This window comes from Budorcas taxicolor, chromosome 6 (genome assembly GCF_023091745.1).
Source record: "Budorcas taxicolor isolate Tak-1 chromosome 6, Takin1.1, whole genome shotgun sequence".
Taxonomy (NCBI): domain Eukaryota; kingdom Metazoa; phylum Chordata; class Mammalia; order Artiodactyla; family Bovidae; genus Budorcas; species Budorcas taxicolor.
Window position 1 is genome coordinate 84,396,603 of NC_068915.1, and position 22,191 is coordinate 84,418,793.

Genomic DNA, 22,191 nt, shown 5'->3' on the forward strand with positions numbered 1-22,191 from the left:
AAAATTACATTTTCATCCCTAAGACAAATGAACTTTAAGCAAGTGTCCTCGAAGATCTTACTCTATCATGTAAAATGATTTTTGGTCACTTTCGTAGTTTTCATTTCTTAAGTCTGTTTAACTCAACTGTGTACCCTAGGAGCTCGATACATGTTTAAGTCAAATTTATGTGACTTACAAAGCTATTTTAAAATACAATATAATTCCTTTCCCCAGTAAAAAACAAAACTAGTAGGCTTTTGTTACAAGTATGCTGATCGCATCCTGAGCTGCCTTTCGGTAAGCCTTCAACACCAAATTAGAAAGTACATCTTGTACTTAGTGGAGAAAGTGGTGGCCGCACAGGGACTGGCCCAGACTTGTGCTAAATAAGCCTTCAATTTTCAGAACTGAATCAGGTGTCCCGCGGAGAGACAGGAAGCATCTTTGCCTTGAGGCTGGAAGGTACTTTAATAGGCGCTTCAGGTGACAAAACCTGGGAGTACGCAGGATAGCATGTAACTCGAAATACTTAATCACTAGAAATGAAACTCATTCCAGAGACTTCCGGGGTGCGGGGGGCGGCACGACGTGCGGACGTTACGTCACGTTCTCTTGCCCGTCCCGCCTCCTCGTCCCTCTCCGCACTGTGACGTTCCCAGGGAGGAACGTAGCGTAAACAGCGCAGGGCACTTCGGGAGCTGGATTGTTTCACGCAGGAAGCAGGCTCCATTTTAGCGCCGCCCGCCGTCGCCATCTGTTTCCCTCCCCCCAACCCCCCGCCTTCCCCCCCGCCTCGCGTCTTTAAGCCCCAACGGGAAGGCTGGGCCTAAGCTGCGGGTGGCTAGAGTGAAAGGAGGGAAGGGGAAAAGAGAGAAAGGGAAGAAGCGGGAAGAAAGGGTGAATCGGGAAGGCTAAGTGTAGAGGCCACGGTGCGGAGCGCGCAGCCCAGCGGACGGACTGACGGACGCGCCTGTTTTGCTGCCGCGCCTGCGGCACCCGCGCGAGTCGCCTCGAAGCGGCCCCGGCGGTAGCAGCAGCAGCGGAAACAAGAGGGGAGCAATGGCGGCCGACAGCCGAGAGGAGAAAGGTTAGTGCGGAGAAAGGTGACGAGCGGAGTCGGGGCTCTGGAGTGGTCGCCCGAACCGTGGTCGTCATTGTGAGTTGGGGGTTGAGAAGGTTAGCTTACTCCGCGCGGAGCCTGTCTCCTCAAGGACCAGGCCTGCCCTTTCGTCCTCGGTCTCCACATGACCTAACACTTCATCTAGCCTTGGATTTTTCCTTTGATCCTAATTTCCTTCTTCACGTAACGTTTATGCGTCCTGGGCGCGGCTGAGAGAAGGCCTCTTCGGAGTTGCAGGCCCTTTGGTTTATTTCCTGGTAGTAGTATGCGGAGGTAATGCGTATTTTCAGAACAATCTTTTCTGTTAGGCTGAATTTCGAAAACCCTTAATGCCACGATTAAAGCTGGTAGTCTAGTAAGTAAAGATGTTTAAGACGTGGTATAGATAGATGATTAGTCCGGGGAAATGTCGACAAGTAATTTCTGGCTGTTCCTGTTAAGTAGGCAGTGGCAGGAATGGCCTATTTGGTTACATATTTACTTATTATGGGAAAGGTAATGTTTGAAAAGATGATTATGTGGTTCAGGCCAGGCAGAAAAAATCTTGGCCCCTATTCTGAAAGACACGTTTTGCGTAGTTCCTGGAGGGTAACTAGGAACAAATGTAATTTATAGAGTCGGAGGGATACAATTGCTTTGAAATTTGGGAGGAACTGATGTTGCCAGAATGAAATATCAGGTCTTTTGAAATACTGGCCTTGCTGGCCTAGAAATGTTAATATAGATCCAGAATCAATACAAGTCTGAAGAGTAGTCTAGATTGGGTGGTGCGTTAAGGTTTTTTACAACCCAAAGATTACTGTAATAGTTTTGGGAAGGATATAGCTGATTATTAAAAAATGTATGCATATATGGCCAGCTGCTGCCCTGCATTTCTCGGATCTACCCTTTTGTGTGGCTAATTAACTTGGCGAGGGGAGCAATTTGTTAAATGGACTGTAGAGTCAAGTTCCATTAGATCTGTGATCTCTAATTTTGCTCCTTAAAAGAAGAAAGAGTCAGTGAACTGGAAAAATCAGTGAACTGTTCTAGGGATAGGGACAACCTTGGGAAATGGACTAGGTGGGAATATGTTTAAGATAACTGCTCCTGGTTTAAGCAGGAGATGGTGACTGGGTTTAGTAGTTGAATTTTCCTTCCTTAAATGAGTCCTAAAAATCCTCTCCCCTCCTTTTTAGCAATCCAGAAGGAATGCGATCATGGGATTGATTGGATTTTAGTAGTTGAATTTTCCTTCCTTAATGAGCCCTAAAAATCCTCTCGCCTCCTTTTGAGAAATCCAGAAGGAATGTGATCGTAAGATTGCATGATGTTAGTAAATAAAACACTGCTTTTAATTAGAAGTATAGTAGTAAATAGATGATTTTAATCAGTAAGAATTAACTCAGTCAACAATTGTTTCAAGAGTGTAATCTATGAGCTTGTGTGTGGGGTGGCGGTTGTGATATGTGAGATGAGCTAGATAAAAAATGAGTAAAACTTGGTACTTCTCAAGAGTTCCTTGTCTCAAGATGAACATAGTTGTAAGTCAGTTATGGAGTAGACACAGTTGTACATGAGGAAAAAGAGTAGGTGCTATATTGAATTTTTTGCTTTAGAAATGGATTTAGAGGTGAAAATGTCTAACTACATGAATACTTAGGATAAACTGTCCAGCTTTTGAAAGGCCTCACATTTGTGTAGTTTTTAAAAACTTAATTTTCATAATTGAGCTTATTTCAAAATTTATGATAAAAGTGCTTATCTTATAGTTTAAGATTGTCTATAATTTACTGGGAAAGCTAGCAGATACATACCTACTGGAGTTGCTTATTTAATTTTGAAATGGCAAGATTTCTAGAATAGCCTACTTTGCAAACAAGTAAACTGAGGCCTAGGGTGTCTTACTTTCTTGATATTTGTCGAACAGCTGGAAAATAGCTAGAATTAGAATTAATACTTGACTTTATTTTCACATTGAACAAGGAAAAATGAGCAGCTCAGTACTTACTGTCATCAGTTGTCTTGAATGAAACGTTAAGAAATTATAAAGATAAGCCCTGTAAGAATCTTAGACATGGCAGAAACCTTAGGCCTTTCTTTAAAGATTCTATAAGTGGTGTAAGAGCTTGATAAGAAATGAGTTTAGGTTGCAAAAATTTGCTGTAAATAACAGAACAGTTCAACCTTTGGTCATAAACCCCTTGTATTATTGGGCTTTGCACATTTGCTACGTAATAAGCAGCCATTACCTTGTATAAATGCTTCTGTAATACCTGTACCTGAAAGCTCAAGCCTGTAATTGGAGAAATTGCCTGCTTAATTCCTGTGGTGATTATCCAAAGTGGAGATTTGGAAGATGTTGAAATGTTGGTGGTATTATCGAATGTTATTTGCTGCTTTTCTGTATAAACATCTTTGCATTTTATTTAAGTTCTTAAAAAGTTCTTTCTGGAGAACAGTTACACAAGTTTAATATATCTAAAATGTCGATAATGAGGTACCACTTTAAAAAGTAACATTTTTTTTGCGTGTTACCCAACTGGAAGCTCCATGAGGGCCAGGAATATGTCTGTCTTGTTTACCCTATTCCTGGTGTACAGTAATTGTCTCAGTACCTTGAATAAATGATTTAGAAAATTGTAGTTAGTTAGTTCAAGGTTGGACTTCATTAAAAACTGACTAGTTATATGATATTTGCTATTTATGTCCAAAGTTGAGTTTCTCAGTTTATACATAACACACGTTCATGCAAGTAGATACAAATATGTGCATTTGGTAACACACACACACACACACACACACACACACACGCACACACAAGTCCTCACTCTAGTAAGTCCTTAGGGCTAGATAGTGTTCGTTCACTTTAGTTAGGGCTTTATAAAGCATAGAGTATGTTTGATATTCCAATGTATTTGTTTTATCCATGATAGACGTAGGACAGAAAGCTACAAATGCTCTCCGTAGACTTCAGTTGTTTGTTTTTTGAAAGGAAGTTTGGACGGGATGGGAAATCCAAGTCTCTTCTTTGAGAGGAGTGACAATTTTGAATGACAAAAAAATAACTCGTCTAATCTAAAACAAAACAGAATGGGAGGTTCCAGGAGATGTTGCTCCATTGCCAAACCCCGCTGTAACTATATTAACTGAATTAAAATAACAACCGTAATGTATTGGTGCCCTATGTTAGACACAAAAAGCACAATATATTTAACTGCTCAGGTTTTTTTGTTTTTCCTTCCTTTAAATACTTAAGGTCTTAGTCTGAACCTGGATCCTGAAATAAATAGTACTCTATCTCCTGATCCAGAAGCTTCCAGAGTCCAAAAAAACCAAAAATGAACCATTTCTCAGATAAAGATTATTTTCAACACTGATATCCCTGGAGTTAAGGACTGTGGCCTTTCAGGCCAGGAATTTCAAGGTTGAGGTGTAATTCTGGTAGAGTGGAAAGAGTACTAAGTTGCAAAAATTTGCTGTAAATAACAGGACAGTTAAACTTTGGTCATAAACCCCTTGTATTATTGGGCTTTGCACATTTGCTACGTAATAAGCAGACATTACCTTGTATAAATGCTTCTGTAATACCTGTACCTGAAAGCTCAAGCCTGCAATTGGAGAAGTTGCCTGCTTAATTCCTGTGGTGATTGGATTCAGAACTGTGAGATTTTATTCACAGTACTTGAATTCATTGGGCTTTTTGGAATACTTGTTCCATACATAACCTTCTAAAGGTTAAAAACTACTTTCAAAGCCAGTTAGATTTTAAAGTTCCTGTGCTTATCTTATCCAAACAAATACTCCCATCTACAGAAGACAAGCCTTGTTGACCAACACAGTTTTGAACAGGTTCTCTAAAAACAGTGATTTTTTTCTTTGTTTTGTTTGTTGTATTGTGGATCTGTATATTTATCTCAAAACTCAGTTTGTTAATAGTTTGTGATGGTAACATAAGATGATGCTTGCTTAACCAGTGATGATAATGAAGTCCATGTATGAACATCATATATTGCATATGCAAAGCATTCACAGATGATTGTATTTCCATAAGGGAATCAAGCTAGCAGCAGCGTGCTTTGTTTTGTTTTAAATCAAGGAGTATTTGAAAGTCAGACAATTCAAGTAGAAATCTGAATTTGGAAATCCTCTGGAAAATTTATAAGCTCTGACAGGGTACTTGCATTTCTCTTAAGACAGTGAATCCACTGGAGTTGAGTAGGGTTGTCTTGTGTACTAAAAGTATATATGTTTGGTGTTCCTGTTACCTCAGTGTCTTGAATTGAACCTTAATTTTTTGTAGTTACTTAATATCAGTGTTGCTTAAGAGTTATGGGTATATGCATTCTAGGGTCAGGCAGATAAAATGCTTTTTTAATAGAGTGTGTGTTGGCAAATAGATGGAGAAACAGTGGAAACAGTGGCAGACTTTATTTTCTTGGGCTCCAAAATCACTGCAGATGGTGATTGCAGCCATGAAATTAAAAGACTCTTGCTCCTTGGAAGAAAAGCTATGACCAGCTTACACAGTATTAAAAAGCAGAGACATTACTGATAAAGGTCAGTACAGACAAAGCTATGACTCTTTCAGTAGTCATGTATGGATGTGAGAGTTGGAATATAAAGAAAGCTGAGCGGCGACGAATTGATGCTTTTGAACTGTGGTGTTGGAGAAGACTCTTAAGAGTCCTTTGGACTGCAAGGAGATCCAACCAGTCCATCCTAAAGGAAATCAGTCCTGAATGTTCATTGGAAGGACTGATGTTGAATCTGAAACTCCCAATATTTTGGCCACCTGATTCGAAGAACTGACTCACTGGAAAAGACCCTGATGCTAGGAAAGATTGAAGGCAGGAGGAGAAGGGGACGACAGAGAATGAGATGGTTGGATGGCATCACTGACTCAATGGACATGAGTTTGAGTAAACTCTGGGAGTTGGTGATGGACAGGGAGGCCTGGCATGCTGCAGTCCATGGGGGTCGCAGAGAGTCGGACACTACTGAGTGAGTGAACTGAACTGTGTGTGTCTTAGTCGCTCAGTTGTGTCTGGCTCTTTGTGACCCCATGGACTGTAGCCCACCAGCTCCTCTGTCCATGGGGATTCTCCAGGCAAGAATACTGGAGTGGATTGCCATGCCTTCCTCCAGGGGATCTTCCCAACTCGGGTCGAACCCAGGTCTTCCATATTGCTGGCAGATTCTTTACCATCTGAGCCACCAGGGAAGCCCTATGTAATACAATAGGTAATGGCAAGGGATAAGTATGGTCTATGTTCAGGAAGTATTGGTAAATACCCTGATGAAACATAAAGATAGATTGTCTCATGCACAGCTTTGACATAAATTACCTTGTCTGTGTCTTTACCAAAGACTCTCAGGACTGCTCCATCTGGTGGTTTTCAGGTAAGAATCTGGGCCCCTAGTGATCAAATAGTCTTTTATTAAAATGTAGAATTTATGTTCTTATTTTAAACCCTTGGAGCTTTCAGAAACAAACCATCCAAGAGCTAAATTCATTCTACAGGCTCTTAATGTATAATTTTGAATAGATTTGAACTTTAAATGGGAATACTGTTTGTGTTTCATTTGAGTTACTTTGTTGCGTCGACACATTGTGAAAAATTCATTTTTTGCTGTGGCTTTAAAAGGGTGTTTTTTTTAAAAAAAGACTTTATATAGATTTCTCAAAAAATAAACAAAACACTTTAAATACTGCATTTGAGGGGCTTCCTTGGTGGTCCAGTGGTTAAGAGTCCACCTTGCAATGTAAGGGACTTGGGTTCGATCCTTAGTTGGGGAAGATCCCACATGCCACAGAGCAGCTAAGCCCGTGTGCCGTAACTGTTGAGCCTGTGCTCTAGAGCCCAGGAGTCTCAACTGCTGAGCCCATGTGTTGCGCCCTAGGGCTTCTGCTCTGCAGCAAGAGACGCTACCGCAATGGGAAGCCCATGTGCCATCACTCCTGAGCCCAAATTGTAGAGCCTGTGCAATGAGAAGCCACCACAATGAGAAACTCAAGCACCACAAAATAGCTTTTGTGCAGTGAAGACTCACCACAGTCAAAAAATAAAAATAAATAGATCTTTAAATAAATAAATTCATCTAAAAATCCTATTAGGAAATGCTGCATTTGAGTTATATTTTATATAGAATTCTTAACCAGGTATCTGCTAACCTTTGTTCATTTTATTGCTAATATTCTTATGGTTCTGCTGTCAAACTACTGTGACGAAATTGAACATGTGCATATCACTGTGCAGAATAATGTTAAATTTCAGGATAAAACGAGTGATTTAAAGCATAAAATAAGTCACACTGGAGAACCAGTGGTTGTTACTTTCTCTCTTCTTCCCCAAAAGGATGTACCAGGGGTAGGTTAATCTTTCATAGTAATAACTTCTGAGATTACTAAAATAATCCTTTATAGCTAATTCATTTTAAATTAAAAACATGAATTAAAATACATACAAAGTGTACATTTTCTGGCCAATGAATGGTCATAGGAAGCAGTTAACTTTATAACCTAATACTCTCTCATTATTTTAAGAATACATCTTACATTTATAATTAAATAAGCAAAACTAAGCAAGTGGTGATAGTTTGGATAACACCTTCCAAGTATTTGGAACATTTCTTCTACAGTAGTTGGAGTCCCTGGCTCCTCTCTTTGAACCTGAGTAGACTTTTATGATTGTCTTGGAGTAAAATAACTATGGCCCTTTTTCTTTTGGGCTGTATTATCTTTAGAGCTCTAAACCACCACGAAAGGGGTTGACCTATGCTGAAGCTGTCATGGTAGAGGGTGCCATTTGAAAAGCATGCCCTAGGAGCCCCAGCTGTTTTGAGTCTATCCAGCCAGTGTGAATAAGCAAGGCTTCAGATGGTTTTAGCCATCCTTTAACTATAGCCACCTGCGAGACTGTAGTTGAGCTTCAGAACCATAAGCAGTAATAATAAATGACTGTATTGTTTTAAGTCACCAAGTTTTGCGATAGCATGTTAAATTTACTGCAGTAGTCAGAATATTTATATATTTGTGTTACTGAGAAAAGAGGATTTTGTTTTATATTCAGGACTATATTTTGTGTATCATGTACCCTAGTCGTTATTAATGCAAGGTTCAGGAGGGTCAAATACCTGCCCCCCCCCCCCCCCCCCCCCCCCCGCGCCTCCCCGTCCCCACCCCAAACAGTGATCCTTTTATTCTAAATACCTCTTATCAGAGGTGAAGAAACTGGAGCTCAGATTGGGACTTCCCCAAAGATACCTAGCTCTTGAATGATGACCTGGATTTTCTTCCTTTCAAACACAAATCTCATCTGTATCATATTTCAGCAAATAAAAGATTTCAGTGGTGGAGAAAAGTAACAAATACAATCTTTTATATCAGGGAGTCAGAGAATAATATTTTAGGCTCTGTAGGCCTCATAAGGTCTTTGTCGTATATTTCTTTCTCTTTTAAAAACACAATCTTAAAAATGTTGAAACCATTCTTGTCTTGCCAGTCAAAAATAGGCCGTGGGCTGAATTTTGTCCTGCAGGTCTTAGTGTGCCAATTTTGTGATAAAATCAATCACATTTTTGTTGTCCTAGAGTATAAAATGGGTAAAAATTTGTAGACATCAAATGAGGATATTATAGTTGAACTTAAAGTAAATTTAAGATGCTGCAGTGTTTGGGATACAGGGCTTTGTGATGCACTAATTTGAAATTAATTATTAGTGCACCCAACCTTTCAGTGATGCTTTGTGATTTTTTTCTTACACTTTGTTTAAGGGTACTTCTATTGTTTACATGTAATTTAACCATATATTTAGAAAGCCTGAACTCTAGACAAGTGAATTTTTGTAACTTGAACTTCTGAGCTTCTTATTTCTTTATCTGCAAAGTAGTCTACCTAAAATATACTTTATGTGTATCATGTATGATATGTATGAAAGTGATAAAATGTTGGAAAAGCAAGTATTGGTTAGTATTTTAAAAATTTGTAAATACTTTCTAAAACTGCAACTAATCTTTGGGTTTGTCTAATAAAATTATTTATTGAAGTTTTTGAGGAGTATAGTACTCTTTTTGTAGGGAAACCATAATTTAGGCATGTCTAAAATTTAAATTGATATAGTCAGCTTCACAGTATTTCTGTGTTACATTTAGCGTGTATAAAAGTATATAATTTCATGTGACTGTTCAAGCTTTTGGGTGGATATTTCTAATCAAGAACTAGCAGTTTCTTGTAAAGATTTAGGTAGCACTGTATTAATTGTCTTATTTGCTGTCATGTCATAGTTTTGTTTTTTTTTTCCTTTTGGTTCTACAGATGTCTTATCTTTCAGGATTTGTTGGACCCACTTTTTTACTGACTAGAGAACTTTGACCCAAAGATTGCTTAATATCTGAAAAACATGGATTTCTAAAAATCAAATTATCTGTTTTTATTCTTTATTTATAATATAAATGGCAACCCAGTCCAGTACTCTTGCCTGGAAAATCCCATGGGCAGAGGAGCCGGGTCGGCTGCAGTCCATGGGGTCGCTAGGAGTCGCTAGGAGTCGCTAGGCATGACTGAGCGACTTCACTTTCACTTTTCACTTTCATGCATTGGAGAAGGAAATGGCAACCCACTCCAGTGTTCTTGCCTGCAGAATCCCAGGGATGGGGGAGCCTGGTGGGCTGCCATCTCTGGGGTCACAGAGTTGGACACGACTGAAGCAACTTAGGTAGCATCCAAAGATTGTGTTTGCACTGTTCAGGTTTCGAGGGGATTGTCTTCAGTGAAAACATGAACCCAGAGGATGAGAGAAACCATTTTGGTTTACATATCTTGATTTTCGGTAACATTTTAAAAAAAAAAAAAAGGAAGCCGTCCATATAGTATATATTCATTTTAGAAAAATAGTAAAGTACAGGGAAGCATTTTTATGGCTCAAAGAAATCTCTTACTATGCTGTTCAGGCATATGTAATTTTCAGTGTTCTAAGTAGCAACTGTGGCTCCAAGTACAGAAGATTTGTTTTCTGTATCCTGTGTCACCTTGCTTTTCCTCTTATTTTACCTACATTATCTGCTTTAGTTCTCTTCAGTCCCTGATTTCTATTCCTCTTTGGGGAAGTTTGAGTTATATCTAACCTGTTCAAAGACCTCAGGTTAATAAACCTTGTTACACTTTGAGTGGGCTTTGCTTTTTGGCTAGAGCCATGGGTACAGTTGTCCTGTCTCATCAGTTTTTATGATTTTATACCTCTTGTTATGACACCTTAAATTTGGAAAGATATTTTTGATGCTTGTATGCTTAGTGTTTAAAATGTTAACCATTAGCTTAGTGCCTTATTTGGGGGAAAAATCAGTTTAAAGTAGTAAATACATAATTGCATATATTTCTAAGAATTTTTTTGTCCTATTAGACAAGATGGAGGGGTATGAAGGGGGGTGGGATGATGAAACTGAGTTGTAAGTTTTCGTGATCATTGGAAGTATCAGTTATAGTCAATGGTTCCTTTGTCTGGACAAGTTATACTTTTTATAGTCCAAACCAGCAGCCTCAAATGTTTCTGGTTATGTACCCCATCACTAATTTCCTTCTTTTAACCTGCTTCGGCTTTATTTCAGACAACAGGATAGCTGTAGCAATAGTACAAAGATTTTCTTTGCTTTTCAACCACATTTCACATGTTAACATTTTTTTACCATATTGGTCTTTCTAATTCATCCACACTCCATCTTTTGTCTGTTGCAGACAGTATTGCTTCTTTGGTCCTAAATACTTACGTATGTATTTTCTAAAACGTAGAATTCTCTTTTACTTAACAGTAGTACTATCAAAATCAGGAAGTTGACATTGATACTTGTAGTCTGCAGACCTTACTTAGATTTCACTAGTTTTTCCAGTTAAGTCTCAGATCATGTGCTGTATCAAATGTCTTTTAGTCTCCTTTAATTATCTGAAGTGTTTTCCTACTGTTTGTATTTCATGATACTGATGTTTTGGGATGCCTCTAAATTTGGGTTGGTTTTGTATTTGTTTCTTTATGTATAGGTTTAGGTTTTTTATTTTGCATAGGAATATTGCAGAATTGCTCCATGCGTAGTGTGTCATACCAGGGTCCATGATACTGCTTTGACCCACTGTGGCTGATGTTAACTTTGATTACTTGTTTAAGCTGCAGTCTACCAGAGTTTCTGAATTGTAAAATGGTAATCAGTAAGTATTTTCCCAAAATACACAATCTTTGATAAATACGCATGCTGTCTCTTCAGTTGTGCCTGATGCTCTGTGACCCCATGGACTGTAGCCTGTCAGGCTCCTCTTCATGGGATTCTGCAGGCAAGAATGCTTGAGTGGGTTGCCGTGCCCTTCCCCCAGGGATCTTCCAGACCCAGGGATCAAACACATTTCTTCACGTCTCCTGCATTGGCAGGCGGGTTCTTTACCACTAGCACCACCTGGGAATCCCTTTGATAGATATGTTTATTTAAAAGTTATGCACCTGTATTTTTTTTTTTCATTGTGTACAGTTTAAAGCAGTTGACAAAAACTAGAGATGAAAGGATGATGCACAAATAGGTTCTCACTTTTTCTTTTCGTACTCCAGTATATCCTTTCATACCCTATGTAATATATACTCTAGGCTTTGTAGACCAGGGCTCTGTATCATATCCTCTACTTTGTATGGTTTTATAGGAATTATTCTTGTGTCTTGATCCTGAAATAAAAGCTCCTTAAAGGTTATGTTCTCATACTTAAATAGCTTCACAGTAAGTACTCAAAAATAAATACTTAATGATTTTTCCCCATTACTTTTTAATTTCCTTGCTTTCAGATGGAGAACTTAATGTTCTAGATGATATTTTGACTGAAGTACCAGAACAGGATGATGAACTCTATAATCCAGAGAGTGAACAAGATAAAAATGAGAAAAAGGGTAAGATTTCTGTTTATTTTGTTAAAATAACAGTGTACATAGAGATAAATATCTTAAATCTTTGCTTTTGTACTTGTTCCTTGAGGCTCTTAACACCAAAAGCACAATCATAACAAGCAGTGGTACCCAATTCCACATGAAAGAGAGTAATATATATTTTTTCAAACATGTGAAATGTCTCAGATAAGTGAATTTATTCCAGTATTTGAAAGCTGTGTTTTCTTTATGATTAACTTTGGAGTACAAATATTTCAGAAGACATTTTAAAGAAATGAGCTTTTTTTTCTCTCTGATATATTTACTTGTTGAACTTCGGTGAAATAAGTCTTAATACCCAAACTTTTTTTTTTTTGTATTTTCAAGGTTCAAAAAGGAAAAGTGACCGAATGGAATCTGCTGACACAAAGCGACAAAAGCCTTCTGTTCATTCAAGACAGTTGATTTCTAAGCCGCTGAGCTCATCAGTTAACAACAACAAAAGAATGGTTAGTACAAAAGGAAAATCAGTCACAGAGTATAAAAATGAGGAATATCAAAGATCTGAAAGAAACAAGCGGTTAGAAGCTGATCGGAAGATTCGTTTGTCAAGCAGTGCCTCCAGAGAACCTTATAAGAGTCAACCAGACAAAACTTGTCTGCGGAAAAGGGATCCTGAAAGGAGGGTCAAATCCCCTACACCAGATGATTCTGAGGTAGTAAATATTATTGCAGATATAATACAGAAAGCAATTCTTTGAATTCTGTTTGAGGCTAGAACTGTTTATTCACTCTGACCTTGTCTGTTGTATGACTGCTGATTCCCTTTTTCTTTAAACATCAGAGAATTGGGCTTGAAGTGGATAGACGTGCAAGCAGATCCAGCCAGTCTTCTAAGGAGGAAGTGAACTCTGAAGAATATGGCTCTGACCACGAGACTGGCAGCAGTGGTTCTTCTGATGAGCAAGGCAACAACACTGAGAATGAGGAGGAGGGGGTGGAAGATGTGGAGGAAGACGAAGAGGTAGAAGAAGATGCAGAGGAAGATGAAGAGGTGGATGAAGATGGAGAGGAGGAGGAGGAGGAAGAGGAGGAGGAGGAGGAGGAAGAAGAGGAGGAAGAGGAGGAAGAAGAATATGAACAGGATGAGAGAGACCAGAAGGAAGAGGGAAACGATTATGACACTAGAAGTGAGGCTAGCGACTCTGATTCCGAATCTGTTACCTTCACGGATGGGTCTGTCAGATCTGGTTCAGGAACAGATGGATCAGGTACTAATTTTTATATGTAAAAGTTTTTTAATTGACCTGGTTGATGTTTTTCTTGAATATTTTAAAATTGAATTATGAAATTTGAGGCACTGTGGGATGTTAGGAAGACTGTCTTGTGTTTTTGTTCTTTTTTTAAAAAAATATGGTGTGTTTTGGGATGTATTATGCACTTGAATAAGATTTACATTTCTTAGTAAAGGTGTTTCTCAGCTCCAAATTGATTGTATTGCAAATGCACATTACTTTATTTGTTACTCTAATAAGGAAATACATCTGAGGTTTTTAATGTTATAAATTCTTAGATTTACATACTAGTCGACACCAGCTTTTTTAAACACTGCTGTACTTAAAGTATATTCATATGGAACCTATCTGCTAGGTATTACAGTATTTTCATGTTAAATGCCTCTAGATTTCCATAATGTGGCAACGGAAATCAAAATAACTTTGTTTTTCTCTTGGGAGCATGAAGTTTTATTTTTATACCTTTGGGTTGACTGACTGGGGCAATGCCTCCAGAGGGCTGGGTGTAAAAGGTATTAGATGGAAAATAAGAGTATAAAATTCTTATGAGAGACTAGGAAAGAATACTAGATGCTTTGCCACTTTCTCTGACCCAGGAGACTTAAAGTAGGAATAGTAGATAGTTGTAGTCAGTAGGCTGAAGGGACCCTCTTTGGGGGAGAAATTCAGAAGGTAGAGCAAGGAGAGGTCAGTGTCCTTAAAGAACATTGGCCACTAATGATGATTCTAGTCCCATGGCTGTCTTAATGTAAAGGTGCAATCAGATCTGCTACATAGGCCAAATGTAACAAACATTGGAAGACAAGAAAAGTTCTATTCTTTTGATATATGTGATAGTTCAATGTCATTATAGAATTTTATCATTTTAGTAGTACATTGTTGGTTAATCATATTCTTAATAGTGTAAATGTTAGAGCAGATGGCCAGGTATTCTCCAGTTGGCAGCTGAAGTAGTGCTAGCCTTTTACTCACCAGAGTCTAGGTTTGGGAGTTAGGTTTTTGAAGGTGGTTAAAGAGTTAAACTGAACAGATGGGTAGTTGGGTTTAATACAAAAAAAACTTGTGGAATCTGTTACTATTATTCCATCATACTTTGCATAGACTGATGGGATATGCATTTATAATTTATGTTAATGGATGGAGAACACAAATTGCATTGAAAGTATGAATGAGTGTTCTTTTATTGTGGAGAATGTGTGAAAATGTAGAAGTAGGGGACATTTTATTGTAGGAATCTTCTTTTTGGTCTCTACATTAGGAATGATATTTCTTAGACTTGAATGTTTCTTGTTTAAGTTAAATAGGGGAGACTTATTTGGAGAAGGGAATGGCTGGCTACCCATCCCAGTATTCTTGCCTAGAGAATCCATGGACAGTAGAGCCTGGCAGGCTACAGTCCATTGGGTTGCAGTGAGTCGGACACGACTGAGCGAGTAAACACGCACGCCAAGGAGATTGTATAAATAGATCAGACCTGAAATCATGTGTATTTTTAATAAGCTCCTAGATGCTAATACTTAGCAAGATACTTATTCATACTTTTATGTTTTTTGTAGATTAGATATTTTGTATTGAATACTAGCCAATGGTTTTTAGAAAACCTGGGTATTAAAACTGTTAAAGAGATTTATTGTTAGAGATACCTGGAACTCTTACTTTCCTTATTAAAGGAAGCTTTGTGATTTTCTTTGGAAGAACTCTTACATGGAACATGTTTTAAAGACTGTTTAGTATGCAGGATATTATTATTTTTATCACGGAGCAGTTTCTATTACTGTGAAAGAAAAAGAACCTGAAACTCTTTAAAAGAATACAAAGGATGACAGTTTAGTTTCCTTGTCATGAATTTTCTAGACTCTGGTTTATTTTACCTTATTTTTTCCTCAGAACTTTAGCAACTTCCTTTTATAATAAAAGTGACACAGTTGGTGCTTGTTAAAGGTTATTTTTTAGGTGAACTGTTTTCTTGATCTGAGAATAATAGGAGAGGGGATCATAAACTTAAGAGCAGTGAAAGTTAGTTGTACAAAAAAGATAAAAACTCCTTGCAGGTTTTTCATGGTAATAGAATATTTAACGTTATATAAAATTGTTGGGCAAGATCTGCTTCTCTTATTTTTCCTGCATTATCTTAGTTGAGATTCTTTTAGTACTTAGAATCATAAAGTATTATTTTTAAACAGCAATAGAAGTTGTATTATTTTTTGTGATCAATTTGTAATGTTTGGAAATGTTAGTCACTCAGTTGTGTCCGAATCTTTGCAACCCCATGGACTGTAGCACCCCAGGCTCCTCTGTCCGTGGAATTTTCCAGGAGAGAATACTGGAGTGGATCACCATTCCTTTCTCCAGAGGATCTTCCCGATCCAGGGTTGAACTTGGGTGTCCTGCATTGCAGGCAGATTCTTGACCATCTGAGCCACCAGGGAAACCCTGTAATGCTTAGATTCCCTAGCTGTTCAAATAGGAAAAAGTAAAAGAAACATGTTAGACGTTTTGAAAGAAATAATTTAGAATGATTTTTTTAAAACAAAGTTTATTTTTCTAGTCTCCTTCATGTGCATGTTAATTGATTCAATGAATTCAGTTCCTTCTGTATGCTAGACGCTATATAAGAATGTGTAGTCAGTGAACAAAACAGACAGGATGAGAAAGAGATTTGGGATGTGACAAAAACTCCTGTTTCTCATCTGTTTGGTCGAGGTTTTCAGTTATTTTGTACCAAAACTTCAGTTTAATTTCTTTTGAAGTCTTAACAGTTTACCCCAAGGGAGAGGATTTTAAAACTTGAAAGTTAGGCCTCATTCAAAGCTGGCAAGCCTAGGAATACTTTTTTCTATAGCTAATTACATGAATATCATCAGTATGTTCCCTATGGGGTCGCACAGAGTCGGACATGACTGAAGCGACTTAGCAGCAGCAGCAGCAGTATGTTCCCCAGTTGCTAGCTTTAAATGGGCTTGGTTTTGAAATTGTGTTAGTATGTACTGCCTTGCCTTTCCTGTTTGCCAGCGTTAGAAACATCAGCATCATTTATAAACTTCTTGTTAACAGTCTTATTTGGAGAAGGTATTAGTAGTAAATTACAAGGGGGAGAAATGCTTACTTAAAAGGAACTTATTACCTTGTAGTTTTCCCTCTTTAAACTAGCTTAAACTTAGAATCCACTTTCAAGAACAGTAGTAAAATATCTTTTCTATTCTCTTAATAAGAATAGAGCTCTGGGCTTGTACTTTCAAGTTAGAAACTAGGATCTGCCACTCAGAAACCATGGGACCCTGCCCAAGTTTCCTAACCACACCACTAAGTTGAGGTTTCCTTTTCTATAAGTGAAAATAATGGTACTATGTATCTCACGAGTTTGTTTTAAGGATTAAGGGAGATTATTTAAAGCTTTTAAAATAGAAGTTTATATGAAAGATTGTTGATTATCATTTCAACATTCTCTTATTTTTATAAAAATAAGTATATGTGTTTTCTCCCATCATATTTGTTTTTTTTAGCTGTAAAGGTGCTTATCATGATGCAATTAAAATACTGATAAACAGTGACAGGAAAGCCTAATTCCATTTTATGTCTTCATTTATATGCTTATAAAGTTCCAAATTAAGCTTGAAGTTGTTTTTATAAGTAATACAAACCTTTTCTGTCTATTAAAGATTCCCAGCTTTTTAACAGCACTATACAGACTATCACTGAGATTTTTAGAGATAAATTTTGAATTGAATTTGAAAATAAGCGGTAATTCAGGAAGGAAATGGTCAAAAAGAATGTATTTGAAGACACAGAAGCAAGCAGTAGCAACCAGAAGGGAATTACTAGTTTAGTGTAATTTTTTTTTTTGAACAGTTGAAAACCTTTGAGTTCTGGGGTTCATTGGACATCTCAAATCAGACTTGGAATTTTGCTGAAGAATGATAGTAAACTTTTTAAAAAGAGGACTTAAAACAGTGATATTTGGTGCATAGAAGGGAACATTGTAATTTTTTTTTTTAACTTTATTTTTTATTGGGGTATAGCTGATTAGCAGTGTTGTGCTAGTTTCAGGTGAACAAGGAAGGGACTCAGCCATAAATACACATGTATCAATTCTCCCCCAAATTCCCCTCTCATCCAGGCTGCCGAATAACATTGATCAGAATACCTACTCTGCTATACAGTTGGTCCTTGTTGGTTACCCATTTTAAATACAGCAGTATGTACGTATCAATCCCAAGCTCCCTAACTATCCTTTCCGCTCATTCCCACCTCCCCACCCCCAACCATAGGTTGGTTCTTGAAGTCTGTGTGTCTGTTTCTGTTTTGTAAGTTTGTTTGTATCATTTCTTTTTAGATTCCACATATAAGGGATGTCATAAGATATTTTTCTAGGTCTGATTTCATTCAGTATGACACTCTCTAGGTCCATCCCTGTTGCTGTAAATGGCATTATCTCATTCTTTTTAATGGCTGAGTAATACTCTGTTGTATATATGTATCGCATATTCTTAATTTATTCCTCTGTTGATGGACTGTATGTTGCTTCCATGGCTTGGCTGTTGTAAAAAGTGCTGCAGTGAACATTGGGGTGTATGTATCTTTTTCAATCATATTTTTCTCCGGATATATGCCCAGGAGTGGGATTCAGGGTCATACAGGCTGAATGCTTTTTAAGGAACATCCATACTGTTCTCCATAGTGGCTGTGTCAATTTGCATTCCCAACAAAAGTGTAGGAGGGTTCTCTTCTCCCCACACCCTCTCCAGCATTTATTATTTGTGGATTTTTTGATGACCGCCATTCTGGCTGGTGTGAGGAAACACCATAAATTTAATTGAAAGAAAAGTAGTGTTTGCTTTGCAGAATTTTTTTTCCCCCCTTTCAAAACTTTTAAGACTTTCTTTTATATATAGGGTAAGTAGTTTTTAATTAATGGCTGTGCATTTTTATTTGATTCAAATTGGTAGGAGAAATAAAAAATGTGCTTAGCTTTTGAACAGTGTCTGAATTGGAACACTTTCTTCTGAGGAAGTTAAGTAGGTCAGGAGAGGTTAGTAATGAATAATACTTACGGAAAATCCAGACATGATGATACATTCTTATTTGATCAACTTACATTGTAATGTTTTTAAAAATCTTGTCTTAATTCTTTCTTAGATGAGAAAAAGAAGGAAAGAAAGAGAGCTAGAGGCATATCTCCTATTATTTTTGATAGAAGTGGAAGCTCTGCATCGGAGTCATATGCAGGTATTCTCATTTACTCTTATTTGTGATCATATCTGACTGATTCTAATGTAATCTGCTGTAAAAAGTGTGGAGGCTGTAGTTTAGCGTGAACTTGTTGATGTTCATTAGTATTGATTTCTGGCATGTTCAGTGTAATAATTCTAGAAAAAACTAAGCTTTTTCTTATTATTTTAATCCTGTTCTGTTACTGCTTAAGTGGAATTTCACTTTTTTTTTTTTTCTTGGAAGATGATGATTCAGTGACTAGTTTTCTGAGTGAGAAATTGTTCAAATATTTTTAAAAACATCCAAACAACCCAAAAAGCAAAACACTCGTACACATTGAGAAGTATTTTTTTTGTGTGTGTGGGTGCGCCAGGAAGAATAATTTGTCTTGAATGAGAACTTTATGTGACAAGACTGTAGAAATTTTGTCTTATCTCTATTAAAGCCCAATCTGAACAAATGTACTTTGGCTAAATACAGGTTCAGAAAAGAAGCATGAGAAATTATCATCTTCCGTTCGTGCTGTCCGAAAAGGTATCATTTAAATTTGAAATTGTTTTCATTGCATGCTGCTTTAAAGTCATTATTTTGCCTTATTGGTTCTCCATTAATAGTTGGTTTTAATGTAGTAATGTTCTGATATATTGCATTAAGGGGGAAAAAATAATGTCTTACACAGAGCTCCATATTCACTTTTTACTGCCATATCTTTTAGAAAAATAGGAAACATCTTCAGCTATCTTAGTTTCTGGACAGAGTGGATGGTGTGTGTGTGTAAAATATATATATATTTTTTAATAGCATAAGAATTTATTAACAATTTTAAATGATTAATGTGACAAAAATCCATAAAATTTATAGCTGTTTTCACACAAAATATGGATCTGATATATCAGAACATTACTATATTAGGTTTGCCTTCTTGCAAAATGCTGGTGTCTTTTCTTAGCTTTGCTTTACTACGTGTTGTGGCTTAGCTTTTCAGGTTGAATGGGTGATTATGAATTTTAAAAGTTTAGCTGGGTTGCGGAGGGCTAATTTCAGTTAGTACAACTTAAATTCCTCTGTGTGATAATGGCCTCTGGTTAATCAGTTTGGATTTCTTTTTTTCAGATCAAACCAGTAAACTCAAATATGTTCTACAGGATGCAAGATTTTTTCTCATAAAGAGTAACAACCATGAGAATGTGTCCCTTGCCAAAGCTAAGGTATTAGCATCAGTTCTGTTGAAACTATTCTAACCTTGAAAATTTTAACTGTGAAGGTGGACTTAAGTATCACTTGAGTACATGAGATACTGTAATATTCATTAAAGCTTTAAAGCTCTTTCCCCCAGTTGCCCTGCGGGGTCTGCTTTTTTTGACTGGTTAAGCAACCCAAGTAACTTTAAGTTTTCTTTTAAATTTTCTGAAGATGAGTTTAGAAGTAAAATTACTCAATATTTGAAGAATATATTTCATTATACATTGTACTGCAGAAGTGGTTCAAGTTTTGTGTTTCTTTATTCAAGTTGCTAGCTTATTATACCAACTCTTTTTAAAAAGGTTCTTTAGTCAGCCAGTTTTTGTTTTATGTTACTGCTTGTTTTCCACCTTGAGGTTTTCTTGGAAAGAAGGTGTTCCTTTATGGAGAATCTCAAAAGTAAGATCACTTGGATTTCAAAGAAAAGAGAAGACTCAGTTTATAGGCCTACCCTAGCCTTTACAAAAGGGATGTACCTGGTTGCTGTCAGATGTTGTAACATTAATTTTTTTCTAATGTCTTTGCTGTAAACTACATCTACTTTTTATACAAAGTATTACAGTATTTTCATATTTTTGGTTTAAAACAGTTTCCACTGACTTCAAGAAAGGTAAAACTAAACATTTTTATTTTTTAAGATATTTCTGTCAGTATTAATGATCCTGTATTTCTGATTTGAGATTAACCCATTAAATTTTACAGATGGAAGGAATAATATGCCAAATAACTATCTAATGGAAATTTATTCTGTTCCTTAGCTGAAGTGGATTTAGGCAAAAGTATTTAAGCATCTAATGTGAATGAGATCTAGTATGTATCAGCAGATCAAACTGAATTGGAGCTTCTGCTTTACTTTACCATTCTGCCTCTTAATCTTTCATGAAAAAAGAATTGATTAAAATGTTTTGGAAATGGTAGCTGTGTTCCAGCTCTACATAAAACACAAGTCTCTTCAAACTATTGGTATATGAAAATTTGAACTTAAATTGAAAAGAGAAATGATTCAAATTTAATAGAAATTCTTCCCTGTGGTTTACTAACATATTTTTTCATCATTAGGCAGTTTTTATTTTACTTATTTTTATTTTATTTTTTAAATTAAATTTTTTTTTGGCCCTGATGCTCTACATGTGGGATCTTAGTTCTCTGACCAGGGATTGAACCTGTGTACCCTGCAGTGGAAATGCAGAGTCCTAACCACTGGACCACTAGGAAAGTCCCTGAGCAAGTTTTGTTTTTGTTTTTTTAAATTATGAAACTAGGATAACACATTTATTGGAAAATTTCCACTACAGATTACAGTTAACTTCTTAAGTAGATGAATTAAGATTTTTTTGTTGGAGTTTCAGCATTAAACTCTGAAATTAATAGAGTGAATATACAAAAGTAGAATGGTATAGTAGACGTGAAAAGCACTATGAACCAATTCAGCATAATTAAGATTTATACAGTTTTCACACAATAGCAGGGTACAAAGTCTATTCATGTTCCCATAGACTATAATCGAGGAGACAATTGGAACATATCCAAGGATGTAAAACAAAGTGAAAAATTTCATGGTCTAAAGGTATTGAAATCGTACAGTCTGTTCTCTTATCATTGTGGAATTATGTTAGAAATCAGTGTCAAGAGATATTTGGAAATAACACACATATTTTCAAGTGCATTTTTTGTGACATTTACCAAAAGAGATCTCTGACTTAGCCATTGAAAGTCTAGACACAATTTTTAAAGAAGAAATGTACACATTGTGATTCACTTTCAAACAAAATGTTTTTCTGGTAGTAAATGGTTCTAATTTAGAGTAACTGTTGGTAATTGTTTTTATTGTATAAAATTGTAGCTCATATGTTTTGGTCACCTCCTGCCCTCATGTGTTTTCACTCGTAGTTTTAATATTTTTGTTAAGTTTGGTTAATTTTCTCCATATTTTTCCTGAGTATTATATTATTTTGACGGCTGATAAATAGGACCTTTATTCATAATAGCTTATTGGTAGCCTTGGTCTTTTGCAGATATAATTGGAAACATAAAAGATTTATATTAATTTCAATCTGTGATCTTCACGTCATTTATATAGGGTGTATGGTCTACACTGCCTGTAAATGAGAAGAAATTGAATGTTGCATTCAGATCTGCAAGGAGTGTTATCTTAATATTTTCTGTGAGAGAGAGTGGAAAATTTCAAGGTAAAATTTCAGTGTTAATTTTTCAAGGGAAATTTCAAGGTAAAAATAATTTGGATATGTAAAAACATTAATTATATTTGCATGAATACATTATAATTTATTCCCTTAGGATTTGCAAGACTTTCTTCAGAATCACATCATGGAGGATCTCCTATACATTGGGTACTTCCAGCAGGAATGAGTGCTAAAATGCTGGGAGGTGTCTTTAAAATAGATTGGATTTGCAGGTAAATTATACACTTCACTGTGGATAATTAAAATTGCCCTTGTTTTGAGTG

At 36.7% G+C, this 22,191-nt stretch overlaps 1 protein-coding gene across 4 annotated transcripts in view; it reads left to right on the forward strand.

Moving 5' to 3' along the window:
- Window positions 1-834: 834 nt before the first annotated feature.
- YTHDC1 (YTH N6-methyladenosine RNA binding protein C1) overlaps window positions 835-22,191 on the forward strand; it is a 38,510-nt gene continuing 17,153 nt past the window's right edge. For 2 of the 4 annotated variants that reach the window (XM_052641706.1, XM_052641707.1), the window contains exons 1-9: window positions 835-1,069; window positions 11,899-12,000; window positions 12,364-12,692; window positions 12,821-13,247; window positions 18,408-18,497; window positions 18,963-19,016; window positions 19,596-19,690; window positions 21,805-21,913; window positions 22,023-22,140. In XM_052641706.1, coding sequence (XP_052497666.1) covers window positions 1,042-1,069; window positions 11,899-12,000; window positions 12,364-12,692; window positions 12,821-13,247; window positions 18,408-18,497; window positions 18,963-19,016; window positions 19,596-19,690; window positions 21,805-21,913; window positions 22,023-22,140 — 1,352 coding nt within the window. In that variant the 5' untranslated portion in view covers window positions 835-1,041. The remainder of the gene's footprint in view (window positions 1,070-11,898; window positions 12,001-12,363; window positions 12,693-12,820; window positions 13,248-18,407; window positions 18,498-18,962; window positions 19,017-19,595; window positions 19,691-21,804; window positions 21,914-22,022; window positions 22,141-22,191) is intronic. The other 2 variants (XM_052641708.1, XM_052641710.1) reach the window with 1 other exon arrangement.